The sequence below is a fragment of the Gambusia affinis genome, linkage group LG11 (assembly GCF_019740435.1).
Source record: "Gambusia affinis linkage group LG11, SWU_Gaff_1.0, whole genome shotgun sequence".
Lineage (NCBI taxonomy): Eukaryota > Metazoa > Chordata > Actinopteri > Cyprinodontiformes > Poeciliidae > Gambusia > Gambusia affinis.
This window is the reverse complement of record NC_057878.1, coordinates 6251734-6269174: the sequence shown is the minus strand read 5'-3', so window position 1 is coordinate 6269174 and position 17441 is coordinate 6251734. Positions and strand designations below refer to the sequence as shown.

General features: G+C 39.4%; 2 protein-coding genes across 9 annotated transcripts in view; both read right to left on the bottom strand.

The window, feature by feature from the left end:
- LOC122840387 (abl interactor 2-like) overlaps positions 1–6183 on the bottom strand; it is a 33978-nt gene extending 27795 nt beyond the window's left edge. For all 8 annotated transcript variants that reach the window (XM_044132739.1, XM_044132744.1, XM_044132740.1 and 5 more), the window contains exon 1: positions 6030–6183. In XM_044132739.1, the coding sequence (XP_043988674.1) occupies positions 6030–6146 (117 nt within the window). In that variant the 5' untranslated portion in view covers positions 6147–6183. The remainder of the gene's footprint in view (positions 1–6029) is intronic.
- Positions 6184–6950: 767 nt separating this feature from the next.
- LOC122839803 (transmembrane protein 237A-like) lies at positions 6951–15674 on the bottom strand. The gene is made up of 16 exons (XM_044131773.1): positions 15471–15674; positions 15358–15384; positions 15204–15225; positions 15057–15114; positions 14885–14954; positions 13977–14165; positions 12279–12360; positions 12082–12201; positions 11512–11617; positions 10435–10589; positions 9970–10090; positions 9425–9616; positions 9270–9343; positions 9094–9181; positions 7533–7654; positions 6951–7164 (listed from the first exon to the last, which is right to left on the bottom strand). Exons 1-16 carry the CDS (start codon positions 15552–15554, stop codon positions 7097–7099), a joined length of 1578 nt encoding a protein of 525 aa, XP_043987708.1. The 5' UTR covers positions 15555–15674; the 3' UTR covers positions 6951–7096.
- Positions 15675–17441: the final 1767 nt, after the last annotated feature.

The window sequence follows — 17441 nt, the reverse complement described above, 5'->3', positions numbered from 1 at the left end:
ATCAGAATACATCAGTGCTTGAAATGAAAGTATCTCACTGAATAACAAAAACCTATATGTTCTACATTTCATACAAACATGCAGTAATGTCATTTAAAACTTTAGCCGACACTGTGAGTGGGCTGCATGTCCTTATTGCAGAAAGGAAATATGAATAATAATAAGAGACTGACGGTCATTTATCTATGAGGGGGATATCAAAGATTAGTTCAACACTGAGAATAATCACACAAATGACAATAACTGGCCTGCGGAAGACGCCAGATTTAAAAAATTTTTTTGGAGAATCATAAACCTGTCGGCCAGCACAACGGTTCGTCCCCAGGGTTTGTCAAAAGTCACAAACCCATCTTTCCAAGAACTCAGGCGGTTCCGCCCCCGCAGGATCTGTTCCTGGCATCGACGCCAAAACTGGAAGGCTGACACTGACTCGACTAGGAACCCAATCGCCATGGTTTCTGAGTGAAAATGCACACATGCGCTCATTTTGGGCATCCACAGGCAGCCTCCTGCAGCAGTGTGCCATGTGTTTTCAATGAACAGTTGGAGGCTGAGACGCGTTTCAGCTACCTCTGCTGACGAGCTAACCACTACCAGCTGTGATGGGTCAACATGGTGCAAAGCTACAGGGGGAAGGCATAAGCTTCACGCTGCCCAGTCTGGTACTTTAGGATTTTCAGAAAAAATAAATGCTAATTAATTAATATGTTTCATTTTGTTTCACTTACTTTTGAAGCAAATATTTGAATAAACAGCCTAGATATTCCTGGTTTCACTGTAAGAATGGCAGAGATTTGTGTATAATGTTATGAGAGATTCACCGATCCGATATTAATGTCTGAAATTGAAAAACATTCTAGATTAGGTATTGATGACAATGTGTCTGATCCATAAGAGCAGATCTTTCAGTCTAATCCTACCCTTTGTGCTCTGAGCAACATCATGTTTTAATATTTATATAAATGCACTTTCTGAACATTTGAAAGAAGATTTGTTGCAGTTTATTTTTAACATGTTTGACCAAGGTAGTAAACCTATTGTTTTTGTCGGTTTGAGTTTTGTTAACAAATTAAAGTTGTGTTGACATGTTGGACCAAGCTTGTGAAGCTTCTGGTGTATTTAAATGTGCTGTACTGCTAAAGAGTTATGAAATAAATTTGTAATTCAGTACATTTATGTCTGTGTTTGAAAAAAAGAAACTTTTCAAGTCAACTCAGCACTGTTTTTATGTATCGAATCGGTATTGGCCGATACTAAACCTTAAATATCGATTATCGGCAAATGTAAATTTTAGTTTGACACAAGGCAAAAAATCAATACAGAAAGACAATCTATGGCTTCATTTAAAAGACAAAATATTTTGATTCCTTATTATAGAGAAAAGCCTGGCGGTACTCCACAAGATACGAGAGCAAACTTTGATCTTTTGCTGAAATTTTCATTAGAGTAACAAAACATTATTTGTCAAGCTGGAAATGTTAAGACTCTTATACTGACTCTTGAAATGATTGAGGCCAAGTTGAAACGCTGTGAGCGTTTCACACGGGGAGAAGCCAAACACAGTTAAGAAGACTGGAGCAGAACAAGATTACGTAACGCATCACATCATCTGATCGCAGCAAAAATATAGGCCAGACAACGAGTTGGTGCTGTTTGGACATGTTTGTATGGATATTTTAATGCAAATGAAGACAAACACAGGAGTAACCAATAATCAGTTCTTCATAACAGCATATCCCTGACACTTACAGCTTGTTTATAGTGGTCCAGCCTCAGCAACACCTTTATAACTATTCAAAGTTTACAATTAGATTCAACCTTGAAACCTGTCAGCTTTTTGCTCTTTAACGTCTGGAGGCTTTACTGTGACACAGACAGACTCAACCTTCTGTGCTTCACGTTCCTGCATGTTTCAATGTCCTCAGTAGAAATAAGTGAATCCTGATGAGGTCTGGGCGGCATGCCGTGACTTTTTCCTTTTCTGCTTGTCGCCTGAATTTTTTTATTTTTTTTTTTTACTTGATTCTTTTTGTTTAACTGTTCACTGTTAAAAATACTCTGAAAATTAATTTGGATTCAGTTGGTTGGAAAACCACTGAAAAGAAATAAATGTGTTGGATTTGTGTGACTTCCGGCGAAAATGTGATTTTGCACAAGAAATGTTATCTATTGGAGATTTTGTGGCGAATTAGGGACATGTTGACCATGATCTTAGCTGAAATCAAGTTATTTTTGAGATGTATTAGTAAGATTTTTTTTTCTAGATAAAAAATCTTATCTAGAAAGTGAAAAGTGAACTATTCAAACCATTTTAATACTATAAAAATAATTCACCAACCTTAAGTTATAGGGGTCTCTTTCTGCATCACTAAAAATCTACAAATACATTAAAATCTGTAATTATTCAAATAAAAGTCACCTAGAGTGGATTACAGAATATATCCTTTACAACCACGCAGATTACTGCTCACTAATTGTTGTTTTTTTTGTGCACCTAAAAATTTATTTTATAAAACATTTTATTTACAAGCATTTTTTTAAATAACAGCTGTGCTATCAGCCTGGCGGGCCACCGGGTTTTACTTGCGTCCTGACCAGGCTAAGCATGGTTTGTTAATTTATTTAGTTTGTTTGTTTTTAATCTTTGCTTATTTAAAGAGTTCGTAGATGGTGTTAAGGGAATGTTAATAATGTCCAATAACACATAATGATATTTTCAAATTTTCTGTCACCCTTAAGCATGTTTTTTTAACTCAGAAACATGGCAGGTAGCTGCCCTACAGCCCCTACCACTGGGCCTAGCAAGTTTTCTGGGGAAACACTGTATTATAAATATTATTATTACAATTTAGAATTATAGTTTGAATTTTAAAAATCCACTGATCATTGATTAGGACCAGACAATCATTAAACTGATTGTCTGGTTCAACCGACCAATTTGCCGGTCAACTTCCGGGCACGTTTAGGTTGCACCCGTTCAAAAATGGGGAAGAAACTGCTCTACCTGTTCCCCTCGTTAACAACCTTAGTGTGCGGCAATGCCAGCTGATAGCCACTGCAGAGAGACATTCCTGAGTGCATTGGTCTAGTTGCATGATTTATTGTTTATTTTTCTCCCTTTGGGGTGAAAAATAACAATTCACTTCTGCAAACAGACATTTTTAACAGGTCTGTCTTTAGACCTGTTAATCGTTCTTTCAAGAAAAACATCATCTGAACCTTTTGGCAGCATTCCATTTGAAGGACTTGGTGAGAATGAGTCAAGTAATCAGCAGCACAGTTGGTTCTGTAAACATGGCTAAATGAAATAAAGCCATAAAAAGCCAACTGCACTACGCAAAAGCTGCTCAGCAGAGCTGCTCGAAATGTACAAGCAACAGCAAAAAAATATGTAACTGCTCTGAATTGTAGACGTACGTACTGAATTACTGACTTATAGCTACATCTGTAGGTCAGTAATTCAAATTTAACACGTCTAAGTTTGAACGACTAATTCATTAACTGACAATTTATAGAAACATATATATAAAACCTACTCCGGTTTTCTTTACTTGCTAAATAAAAATCGTTAATTCTGGTATTTCTGTAAGATTGCCGGAACATATACGTAATCCTACTAAGATTAAAGCTGAACACGCCGTTCAAGGTAGACGCTGCAACGTCTACCTCAAAGTGTCGCCTCTGCCACAGTCTGGAATCGCTTTTCTTCCACTTTCTCTTGACTGACAGTGAAACTCACACCCACAGCTGCTCAAATGGGATGATTATGAAACGTGGCTGTGAACAGGTGTGGATTTAGAGCCAAGTGAGGGAGAACAGTTGTTTATAGCAGCTTTGCTTGCCCACGCACACACACGCCCACACACACACACACGTTGCAGTCTTGATGTCTCTTGTGAAGCACAGAGGGAGAACGGCAGCCAACCAAAGCTACTGACTTGCCATCTTGAGATGGAATTTACTTATTTATCCTCAAATGAAAAGAACAACAAAATGCCAAATATTACCAAATACAAAGCAGTCCAGCAGCCAAAGTAAGCTGGGCTGCTGACAAGATGCGAAAAATAATGACTCACCAGTTAGGGTTTATAAAGGAATTAATTAAAAGTCAGAAATGGTCTTGCACGCATTGTCGAAACCAGAAGAAAAAAGGAAACGATAAAAAACTGTAGTTTTTCAAGATCTGAAAGCCATGTCAATGCAATGTTCGCAAGGACAGAGAGCAAAGTAAATTACTGAATTCATTGCACCAAAGAGAATATAATGTAATGGCATGTTATTTTACATTCTCAGTGGTGAGACTTTAAGCTGCTAAAATTTGAAAAAAGTGTAAAATTGTAAAATTCTGGTATATGCGGCCACCCCTGAAAAAGCCTTGGTCGAAGCTTGCCACTCCGTAGATATTTTTCTAGATCCGCCACTGCTGACTAGTATTTTGATGTGTTTACGTTGACTGTCTAAAGAACTTTGTTCCAACTTTGTGGTAGAGAAAAGTCAAATTTCTGTTCTATTAGAAGTAATAGTCGTACACAGTACCTGCATTTCCATTGCAAATTTGTTCAAAACTTGGTCAAATTTCAGCTGATATAATACTGAAATTTTGCAATTGCGATGTTTCCATCAAATTGAAAACACAATTAAAATCCCATGTGAATAAGTCAGTAAAGCACGGAGCATTAAAGAAATCTTTTCCTTTGTCTTTTCCTGCAGTAGTAACATCCAGTTGTTGATCAGGAGACTCTTGTGATGCAAAAAAGTGTTTTCATTGCAGCTTTACAAAATACCTTCATTTCAATACTGCCAAAAATCCACCTGATCCTCACACTCAACTTTGTTTTTTTAATCGAAAAACACAAGGTTTTTTTTTTTTTTTTTTTTTGAATATTTCCACTAAGCGAATTGATTTCTCGTAATTCCAATTTGCTCAATTACATGGCCAAAGGAAACGCAGCAAGTGAATCACGACGACCTCTTTCAGCAAAAATAACGCAATCTGACACAAAACTAAAGGGTTTCCAAAAATGATTTGAGGAGCACAACAGCGAGTTTGGAGTGTTGACTTGGCCTCAGAATTCTCCAAACCGAGCATCTCTGGGAATCTTACTGGATAAACAAATCTGAACCATGTCAAGGATCAGACAGCAGATCCTCACAAGACTTAAAGGATCTGCTGCTAACATCTTGACGCCAGAAATAACAGCACACATTCAGGGCTCAGGGCTATTAGGGTGGTGGTCATAATGTTATGCCAACTCAATGAAAATGTGCAAAGACTGAATCAATGCGTCTGATTAGCAGAGTCTATCTGAAGCATAAAGAATAGACTTAGTTTTACACACAGGTCTCCTTCTGTATTTTATTTATTTTTTGCTTGGTCTGATTAATAATTAATATCCGTAAAATTACTCAAGACCTGGTAAGGACCGGTTTAAATGCTTAAAGCAGAAGCTGTGGTGTATGGTGTACTTTGAGTGAGCTCCTTCCTATTGATAAAATACTGTTAATAAACTCTGACGCTAGACTTCACACATTTTATGTAAACAGTTCCCTGCCTGTCTGCAGCTGTCAAACATCACGGAAGAATCGCTTTAAGACATTTTACGTCTAAAAACAAAGTGTTGCTTTATTCGGTGTGTGTGCAATGAGCATGCGCCAGCTTCGTAAGACTAAATGAGAACTTTTAACACTTATATCTGTCACATTCCTACTGACGTTTCCCTCAAACAGACGCACTATAGTGCTCTACAATACCCACTGTAAAAGTTGTATTTTTTGTTAAACTGAAAAATATGTTGGCATTGGTCGTACTGTAGAAGTATAATGAGCCTATTTTATTTTGAATACAGTTTTTATTATTATTATTATTATTATTGCTTTCCACAGAGAGCTGACGGCAACATAACGGACCGTGTTAGTTATTCCATCACTCCTTTCCCTTACCGCCCACTCCCCACCACACAACTGTTCCGTGGGTTTCTTTTTTATAAATTAGCACCCTCGTTTTTTTAAAGGAAAAAACACTCCCGTACCTGGACATAATTGCTTTCGCAGTATTCCGCTACTCTTTCCAGATTGGTAAAACTGTCCAGTAACGCTCTCCGTCCCGCAGGAATTTCCTCCTCCAGCAGCATCTGTAGCTCCGCCATCTTTACATAGTCCTTACTACTAACGGCTGCGGCTCGCGCTGACTGGATGCATCCTGCTGCATTCCATGGCTGTGGGAAATTTCACAACTTCGATAAGATAGCTTGGAAATGTTGGGGAAAATCTATTTTAAGGACAATTTTTGGCTCTTGAAATGACTTCTTTCGACTCCTTACCATGAGTCATGAATGGTAAAATAAATAAATAAAAATGAAAAACTGCAAATTGTATGTTTTTCTTTTAGTAAGGTGGCAACAGTACAAATCCTTTTTAATGTTTTGGATCTTCAATCAGATGCAAATTTAATAGTTTTGGCCCCCTGACGTACCTTTGGCCATAAATGTGCGTATTTATGGTTGTTGTTTTTTAAAATTATGATTTTTATTGAATTTACGGTTGTAATCATAGCTGATTTGTAAAATATATTAAATCATAAACAACCATAACTTACAGCACAAAACTTCTGTTTGTTTTAAGTTATTTTGGTTTTGCATTTTGGACACTTTATAACAAAAAAAAAAAAACACACTGAAGAAACACATTTGTCTACTTTGATATCAATACAGAATGTGAGATATTATTTCTTCACGTCTTGTTTTGACTGAATTAACTACCTTCTGCAAGCACAGGTTAAACATATCTTGACTACTTTGCAGACGTGCAAATTATTGTGGGCTTTTCTTCTTCTTTGAATTAAGAAAGTCTAAACATTTACACAAATCTGTAAAATATTAGTCTCCAGTTTAACTTCAAAACTGTTTGATTCATATTCCCCTGCAGTCAAACACTCTCAAACCACACAGCAGTTACTGTGCATAAACACATTTATTTATTTACAAAATAACATTTAGCAAACAAATAAGACATATTTACTTGTACAAAACCATCCATCAAATGACCATTCAATTGTGAGTCTAGAACACGGGCTGAAACATATTCAACACATCTGGTTTTAGGCAGGGATGTCCAGGTTTTCATCTCCTCTAGGGAAACCCTCCACCTCCATCGTCATCAAAAATTCTGCTCATACACAAAAAAGCAAAATCTTTTTGAGTATTGGGTTCATTGCGACCAAGCCGTATACCGTATATAATAATTACTTTAGTGCCATCTAGTGGTAGAATGTAAAACGCCACGATGATGAGCAATAATAAACTATGATGATGAGCAACTATAATGTACTAAAAGATGACAGAAAAATCTCTTTGCAATCTCGCAGCATACATTGCAAGAGGGCTTCATTTTACACATTTTTTTAAAATTATTAATATTATTTCAATATCATAAGTAAGAACAGCTCTTAAGAAATACATGTAATAGAGAAAAAAGTGCAATTAATAAGAAGGTATTTCCTAACAAATTTTATCCTGGATGTTATCCAGGCTTACCTTCTGTGTAGTCGATATCTGGCCGCGTGGACACAACAGCCCATGCCACGCCCACCAACAGCGCCACCACCAGGTTGACCACGATCCACGGCCGCAAGATCTGTTGCTCGGAGCCTGGAGGCCTGCAAGTAAGACAAACATAAAAAAAATCTAGTCCAATTCAGATCCTGAACGCAGAAGTCTACGGAGCCCCCTAGGGGACATGGGGAATTTTTTTTTCTTTTGCGTTCCCTCGCAATACTTTTGCGTTCCCTCGCAATACTTTTGCGTTACCTCGCAAAACTTTTGCGTTCCCTCGCAAAACTGTACTGATCAGTTGTGCGGCATAATTGATCGATTTTGCACCAAAGACTTCATAATAATAAACACGTTTTATTATTAAAAACACGACAAACTAATTATGGTAAAGGGCCGTATTGGGTTAACTCGGGGAATCTCATCTGTCCGTGTATCAATTAGCTCCAAACCACTTCTTTGTTCTGTCACATTTATCGATTTATTCCATTTTGATTATTATGCTCCAAACTTTGCAAGGACTGACCAACCCGCTCACCGTTTCCTAATACACACAAACCAGCAGGCCAGTAACCTTCCCATTCATACTTGATGACGTCACTCCCACATCGGCACACCCACCACCTAAGTGTCAAAGTCGCGTGCTCCTATCATATCAATAATTACTTATTTCATTCATATGGCTCTTACAGAGCCTAAGTGAAAACGTGTTTATTATTATGAAGTCTTTGGTGCAAAAAACTGATTGAAAATCGATTTATTTACTGCATATTTATGTCTGTTAGGGTTGAGATGGAACTGAACATAAAAGCAGCTCTTTAAACCATTCAGGCAACCAACACAACACAGACACAATCAAAACTGTCAGATGACTTATTACGCCGCGATAATAACTCAGAAATATAGTTTGGATGTACAGTATTTATATTTCTTTCCTATTTACGGAAGGTTTCTGTTTATATCATAGGTTTGTGTAGCCTTTGTATTCTAAAGAAAGATATAAAACTTCAGATATTTCACAACGAGATATTAACATTCATGGAAAAACCTTACATAACCTTATAGCCTATTAAATCAGAAAGTACGGCGGCCACCGTAAGAAAGTCTTACGGTATTCAATTATGCCGCATAACTGATCAGTACAGTTTTGCGAGGGAACGCAAAAGGTTTTGCGAGGGAACGCAAAAGGTTTTGCGAGGGTACGCAAAAGAAAAAAAATTCCCCATGTCCCCTAGGGGACTCCGTACTGATCGCCCGGATGAAATGCGTTGTGATTAAATTAGCTCAATGGGAGCGGAACTGCATAAAAAGGCGATGGCCAGGCTAGGTTTTATTTAGCATTACTGAGAACCACTTTTCAAAGACTACACAGGATTCTGATGGGTTTGCAAAAACTCACATTCTGAATCACACCCACTGGTCACTTTAGTAGGTACACCTATTCAATGTCTCATCACAAAAAGCATTGAGTTGGTTTTAAATGCTTACAATAGCCTTATTATATTTATTTTCAAAAGTGCTGAAGTTGAAAAACCAAGGATCTCACCACAGAGTCTCATTGGCTGTAGGATAATGGTTGATGCGGTCACTGGTCATCTGCTGGCTGAGGGACAGTATCAGGGCTATGAAATATACTGAATACACACAGAGACAGCATGAAACCATTGTATTCATTTCCTTCGTCGTCGCAATCATCATCAATTACATTTGTCCAGGTCTTACGGAAGGAAGCCACGGCCACTGGGTCCAGAGTGAGGAAGCCTCTCAAGGCCATAGACGTCTTAGCCAGGTTGACCCTATGACGATACGCCCAACTTCAGATGTTATTCTCACACAGAAACGTAAATCTCTGAGGTGTTGTTTTTGCCCACAGAGACCTGTCGAATGCGGACACAGTGCTGATGGCCAACAGCAGGTAGAGCAGAGACTGAGCCGGGTAGGCCAGAGGGTGGTACTGCTGCAGCAGGTTGTGCAGCGTGGTCATCTGCTCGCCGGCCAACACGTACACGACGATGATGTTCCACACCGCGTAGCCAGCCAGGAACCCATGAGAGAACAGACCGACCGCCCTGCAAGCAGAAGACAGACGACCGTATTTATGTGTTTAATTTATAGGCCTAATGGTGGTTCATGAACGGGTTGCCTGGATTACTCGTTTCTGGTTTTCCATCGGTAGCGGAAACCATGCGGTCTCTTTTAGAGGATGACAGTGGTATAAATATGAAGCTATTGCTACAAAAATATTCTTCAGTGCATTAGTCAATGAACATGTCTTCCAGAGAGAGGTTAAGTTTCCCTTTTTTACCCCTAAACCCCTCTGTAGCTTTGTCATGACAACTTAGCTTGGGACATTTAAAGTGAAAAGACGCTGATGTCATGCTACATGCTTGTTTTGGCTGAGCGCTCACACATCTCAACAAACCTGAAGCCGTTGTGAACCTTCAGAGAGATGTCCCTTGTGGTCCAGATCTGCCTGGGGTCCATGTAGTCCTCAGTCAGCTCTGAGTGCCTGAGCTGCTCCACTCGGTCGGCCTGGAAACGCCCTGCACACACACACAGATTACCCTCACACACAAAGACTAACATGTTCTGGAGACATCTGTAGAAACTACCTTGGAAACATTGTTGTGCAAAAGTTCTGGGTCAACCCCAAATGCAATTCAAATTTTAAAAAAACACTTTATTGATCCCAAAGAAAAACTAAACGTCGTTGTAACTCCTGTTAATTCATATTCTTTGAAGAGTTACTGTAGATAGTAGTGATGGCTGTTGGTGGGAAAGAGCTCAATTGATGTAAACCAATTGAAATAAGAAAAAAGTCAGATGTTTTCCAATGAAAAATTGAAAGAGGAACTCAACGCCTTTCACATATCAGATTCCCACTCACGGTTCCTCTCCACAAAAACTTTGCCGACCGGCTGGCTGTGTCCGTGCGGGGCGGAGAACAGGGAATGCTGGGGAATGGGAGACTGAGCGTCGGCAACGATGTCCTCGTCTTCAGCTTCTAGATCGTTGCTGTAGTGCTCTGTCGCCTTCGCCTTCCTGTCATGGGAGAAAGCAAAGAAGAGCTTGAAAGAAAATGTAACCAGAGACCAGCAAACTACAAATAACCGTAGAAAAATGGGAAGACAAGCGAAGCAGTTCCAGCTGAGAAAAACGAACTGCGAAATATACGTAACGACGATGGATTAAAGTCACTGGAGATAGAAAATAAAAAGGGAGTAAATCTCCATCAAAATACTCAGAAATGTTGCGATCAATTTTGAAATTTCTTTGAAAAAACTTGGAAATTTCCGAAAAGTTGAAAATTTGCACAAACAAACAAAAAAAAACCCTCATATGTTATGATTAATCACAGAAAATTTCTAGGAAAATCCTGGGTAATTTCTTATTTAAGCTTTTCGACATAGAAAATTTCTGAGTTTCAAAAGTCAAAACTTTTTTAGAGAAAGCTTACAAATTTCTTATTTTCAAAAGTCAAACATTTATAAATTTCAAACATTTATAACTTTCGAAAATTGGCAAAAAGAAATTGATGATTTTTTTTGGCGGAAATTAACGCCCTATTAGGCACCGTCGTAAAATGTTGAAAACTCTTTCAACGTAATTATTTGAATCGGACTTCACATTAATGTGAGCATTTAAAAAAAAATTATTCATAAACAATATCCGAAGATGAAGTAATATTTCCACCAAAACCAACCACTGTTTCAATGATTTACAGTTTTGAAATGGCTCTGGGTAAAAGTCAGCTCATGGTTGCTTCAGTGCATCAGCGTCTTGTTTAACGTCTAGTCAATGCCTTTCTTACTCAGTTAATCCTTACTGTATTTTTAATTGAAGCTGCTAAATTGTTCTCACTTCCATGTTCACTCGTTTGTTTTTAATCAGTAACTCTTGAACTTTCTCTGCTGACGTCAGATAGTCGGATGTTTTAAATCCTGATGCAGTTACTGGTGCTCACTTCTTCCTTTTTGTCTTCCTGGTGACGGCGACAGTCATCTCCTCTCCTTCCCCGACCGCCTCGGCCGTGTTGCCGTTGGGTACATCCCCGTGTTCTGTTTCCTGATCTGTCCAAGCGACACACAGTCAGACACACTCTGTGACAGTTCACTGCGTTTTGAGGAGGGCCTTAGCGCTGTCAATCACCCTTGTGTACCTCTGCCCCCTTTCTCTCTGCTACTCTACAGCTAGTTCTTTCATGAACGCTAAGGTGAGTTAGCATAGCCACAAATGACAGCGGACACATGGTTTTCCTGGAATGGTAATTTTCTTCTCTGCTATTAGCACATTTAGCATCACGTGTACAAGCCTGACTGACAGCGCTAACACCCTCCTATTAAGCTCTGATTGGTTGTTTTTAATGCATTTCTTCATATGGCAGTAGTAGCTCAGGGTAAAACATCGATTTTTTCAAAGATTATTTGTCTCAAAAAAAAAAAAAAAAATTTTTGTAAGTTAGATACTTCAGCTTTAAAGATATATTTGATTCCATCCCAGGAGTTGCGGCCTCTTTGAGTGTACATGTTCATACCAATAGTTGACGTCTTTTTCTTCTTCTTCTTCTTGTGCGGCGCTGCGTCCTGCAGATCCGGGGTCAGATGGTCTCTGCTGTCTGAGTTACTCCTGTCCTCCATCTCCACCTCCAGCCCCACTGCAGCACAAAACACGGAGTTAAGCAGCAACACAGCAGGCGAGCGGGTGGAGCTGCCGCAGGTGGAGCACGCGCACCTTCGCCCTGCTCCTCTGCCTCAGTCACCTCCTTCTTCGCTTTCTTCTTCTTGCTCTTCACTGTCGGCATGGCGACGTCTCCCTGTGAAAACGCCAGAGCTCAAGATTTCAGCGTGAACGCCGCCGAAGGTGCGCGGAGACCGCGTCGCGAGGTCGCCACCTCTCCTGGAGTAATTTAGGTCACTAGGTGAACGTTTAATGAGGATTCCGAAGGCGGCCAGGCGGTGCTGCATGTTAGAAAAAACTGGATTAGTCGGAGGACAGGTGGCGGGGCAACGCTTTAGATCAAAAAGCAGGAAGCATGCATTTTCCACCAGGGTTAGCTTCATGTACCTATCAGTTCATCTGCCAATATCTTTAAAGGGGCAGTATTATGTATTTTCCAGTCACGTAGAGTAATTTCATGACACAATCAATTAACTATGTAAACTTCAGTTGCTATGAAATTGCTGTAAATATCAAACAAGGCTTAAAACAAATTTGACTTTGTAATTTAACTCCTTGATATTGGGCCTCTGTCTCTTTAAGAAACTCCTGCTCTTTCTGAAGCTCCACCTCAAGGAAGGCATCACAACATGTCATCACAGAGGTTGAAGTTGTTAACATTAGAGGGTTAACCACATTAACCCTCTAATGTTAAGCTCAGCAGATTCCCAGTTCCAACAGATGCTTGCTAATTGCTGCTGACTAGTCTGAAGGATCTGAGTGGAGGAATCGCAGGGGAGGAGAGCTCTGTAAGAAGGAAGCTAGGGAAGCTGAATGGTTGCCATGAAAATTAAAGGATTTCTCAAACAAGCATGAAAGACTCAAGGTAACACTGCAGGTTTTTGATGAGGGAATAACATTATCACATAATGGAAAGTTCAAAAAAGGTCATAATTACGTAACACTGCCCCTTTAAAGAAAGCAATTACATGATGTTTCACAATTGATTTTTCTAAAGTCAAGTCTGAAATCAAGTCGTTTGCCCCAATTCCAAATCAAGTCTTAAATCTCTGATGACTGATGAAATTATATCTCTCTAGTCCACCTTCAACACCTCAGTACCGTCCAATGATGGCATAGTTACTTTGAAAAAGTTACTTTAATCCGATTACTGTTTGAAAAAGTAACTTAGTTAAATTAATGATAACTTGATTTGGAAAGTAACTAAGTTACATTAAAAGTAACTTTTTAGTTACTTTCAGCAGCTGCAAACGACAACACTCCACCTTCTGTGAAAATCACATTGATCTTTGCCAATATCTAAGCATATCTACAATTATAACTTATTATAAAAGTATTATAACTAACATCAACAATGTGTCTCCACTTATATGGTTGAACTGAAGGGGAGATTGTTTAATGGTTACAACAGTGCAAAAAAAAACTTTTGTAATTTGTGTGTTTCTGTTCTCTGGAAAACTATAAATAGGATCATGGTATCAAATTTAGTCTTTGACTCTGGCAGAAACACCATCACACTTGGTGAATTGATTTATTTTCATTAAGGTTATGCTACTGTGAGACTCTTATGCCAGTCCATACCTACATGCCATCAACATTTGATCAGGCAACACCTGAGCATCTATTTTAATAACAAGGGCATTAAAAAAAACAACCTCTTTAACTGTTTTAGGGATTGGAAATGAAAGGACATTCTGGTAAAATCTTGTAGTGGTATTGACATTACAAAAAAATATGCTTGTGCATGCTCACCTGAAATGCTGAGTGTCTGTCGAGATAAAATCCTGCAGTTGGTCCCTCTGTGTTTGATCTTTTCAAGGTAAAGGAGAAAAACTCCTCTTCCTGCCCTTTCTCCTTTTCTCTTTCAGCTCTCTGGTTGGGTTTAATCGTAGAACTGCCTTCAAACTGACTTCTGGGCTCTCTGGGTGGAAAGCTAGACGCCTACACAAAAGGTGAGGAGTTAAAACTGTAGCTGAAAGACACAGGAGGTCTGCGCCTCCCAAACTCCTCTCAGGGTTTAGAGTGGATCATGTGCTGAGCCCTGGGAGATCCTGGAGGTTTTCTGATTGGCTCCTCAGATGTGATGTCACCCACAACAGGAAATTATTTGTTAGATCTCAATTGCTGTCCTTAAAATACAGTGTTGTGACAAGATTGCCCTTCCGTCAATCAGTTTATAAGACTTCTCTCTTGCTTAGAAAAACTAACTAGAAAAGAAATATATATATATATATATATATATATATATATATATATATATATATATATATATATATTTTATTTTTTTTTTCTTTTTTTAACTGAGTGGGTTTTTCACACAATAAACAAACCTTCGTCTGAAATGTGCGTTTATATAAAATTCAGTACTTCTGAATTTTATATATACGTGAGTTTTACAGGGTCTGACATGGCAGAAACCAGGTCAGTAGAATGAATCCTATTAGAACAACACACAGGCAAACACATGCTGCTCTTCCATTAAGTACTGTAATGTGCACATATGACAACAGCTGTGTGCTTTTTCAGATTTACTTCACCGTCAATCAAAAGTGTCAATAATAATAACAAAATCTAACATCAGGCTCATCCTCTCTCATTATATCAGATAAAATATCCACTCAAACAATGCAGAAACACCTTCCTCTCCTGCCCCGCCTCACTTCCTGTCCTCTTTTATGCCGCTCCATGCTGACCGTCACCCGGGTGTGTTTAGATGGATGACAGTCGGTCCTGCACGATACAGTGAGCAGACACTAATCCTCCGGTTAAATCGCCTGAGCATCATCTGTCCAGCAGGGGATTAACCTGAGAACCACACAGGGGTCAACTCACAATGCCTGAACCAAACGCAGGGTCCCGTAGCCACGGAGACGGGGTACTTCAGTCAGTACTGGGAATCCAAACATAGATATCTGAGTCAGTGCCTGCATTATCTATTTTTCAGCCCCATTTTATAACACAATCAAGTAACTACGTTACCTTCACTTGTTTGAAAAAAAGGCTGTGTATATCAAACATGACCTCAAAGGGAGGAAATATGCAGAGAGCACAAGAGAGAGAAAGGTGTCATCTCAAAGGAGAATTGCGGCATCGTGGTTTGAGATGACCGAAAGGCAAATATCTCTGAACATACGGATGTAAGCTGAGTCTTTGATAGAGCCTGAAACACCAAAATGTAGACAACAACAGACTGGAAGAACACGAGTCCTGCTGGTGTTACAATAGGCCTGCATGTGTTCAGCTTACAGGGTGTTTCTCCATCATTTTCTGAAGAACCTCAGCAATCAGAGTGACAGAATATCCTGGCTCCACTGCCTGCAGTTGAGGCATGTGGCCTCTAGGTGTCAGTGTAGCCTTTCATCTCATTCCTGATATTTTCACGCTCACCATACAGATTCTTTACACGCCGTAGGCGTCAGCAGTGGCTCGTGACAGGTCGCCCTCTGCCCACCTGCGACACTGACCAGGACGATGCTGCTATGGCAACCGCTGCTCTGCGTTCTGCCATGTTGTTTTCTTCTCACAGGTGTCATGAAATGACCTGATTCTGTCCATTAGCGCCTTCTGATTGCAGTGTGAACATTGATTAGAAGCTGAAGCAATGACTGAAACATGGACGAAACGATGTTCCAATTAATTTCAATCAGATTCTAATTTATTATAATACACAAATTAGCATATAAACATATACATTTCTATTCTATTTACCTATTATGAGGTTTGGGGAAGGGGCGGTTATAATTTGTCTTAAAGGGGCAGTATTGTGTAAAATCGACTTTTGGGAGCTTTACGTCATGTTATGATGTTATTCCTTCATCAAAAACATAACTGTTGCCTTGATTCTTACATGCATATCTGAGAAATCCTTTGAATCTCTCATGGCAACCAATCAGTGGACCTAGAGCCTGCGCATCTGCAGAGCTTATTATACAAACTATTTCTTTGTCCAGTGCTCCAAAGAGCGCTTGGCTTAACGTCATGACAACGTGCTGAAGGCGTGAGTGTCGGGAAGAGCAGGAGCTTCTTAAAGAAACAGAGGCCCAATTTCAAGGTGTCAAATTGCTTAGTCAAATTAAGTTATGTTTGAGATATATAGCATTTTAAAACAATTGAAGATAATATATAGTTACTTGATTGAGCTATAAAATAGCACTATGTGCCTGGAAAATACATACTACCCCTTTAATAAATGAAAGTAGTATGGGAAAACAGTTTTTTGTGGCTATCTTTGACATAAAAGTTTGTTTTATGAGTAGATTATTTTAGCACTGTGGTATTTGTTCATCAGTAGTTTGACAGGAATTATGTGTAGTAAACAGCCATACTGAACAAATACTGGCAGCCCCTCAGTGACATAAAATATGTGAAAAAGTGAAAATGGAACAAATTTTTAATGGCGCAAAACCATTTTTACAGCTTTGTACTTATGGAAAAAAAGATCAATGGAGCAGATGTCATGGAAATGGTTGAATTTCTCTCCTGAATCAACAACCTTTTTTTTTTTTTTTGTGAATTTTGCCCCATTTGTTCATGGCTAACTTTTAATTATCATTAATTAGATGCAGTCACTGGCAGCTCCCTTCTGCAGTCTCATGGATGAGTCTCATGTATGAGATTTCACACATAATGGCTGCCAGGTGGATGACATCAGGTCTTAGCGCCGGGACGTGACAGCAGCAGCGGAGCGCAAAGGAACGTCAATGCGGCTCCCTAAACAAAGCAGAGACAAAGAGCGCTGGCTAATTACAGCGCCCGTCAACTGGCTTCCTTAAAGACGGAGGCGTGCTCCCTCTGCCTCCTCACACCGCTGCCGCTCACATTATTTATAGAGCAGCGAGCAACACACACGTCCACACACACACACACACACACACACACACACACACACACACACACACACACATCGACAGCTTCAACGATTAGATGCGTTTGGCCCGGAGACACTTGGCTGCCGAGCTGAATTTCATTCTGGCTTTTTAAAAATAAGATGATGTGAAAACCGTGGACTCCAGCATGTGAGATGTGACAACAGGGAAGAATGTGAATAACAGGGATCGCCCGGGGTCCAGGTTGTGTACTCGGCCCCTTTCAGATGTGACACATTGCACTGAGTACCTGCAGCTCAACTAGGAGACCTGGAAAACTGCTGGCACCTTTCTGACAAATAAAAATATAAAGAAATGGATTCATATAATAAGGAGTATGGTAATATGACTA

Coding starts and splice junctions, on each gene's coding strand:
- LOC122839803 (XM_044131773.1), bottom strand. CDS start 15,554: ATGCCTCAACTGCAGGCAGTGGAGCCAGGATATTCTGTCACTCTGATT. Junction 12,202..12,278: donor GGCAGAGGAGCAGGGCGAAG/GTGCGCGTGCTC, acceptor TTTGTGCTGCAG/TGGGGCTGGAGGTGGAGATG. Junction 7,655..9,093: donor ACAGCCAATGAGACTCTGTG/GTGAGATCCTTG, acceptor TCTTACTTGCAG/GCCTCCAGGCTCCGAGCAAC.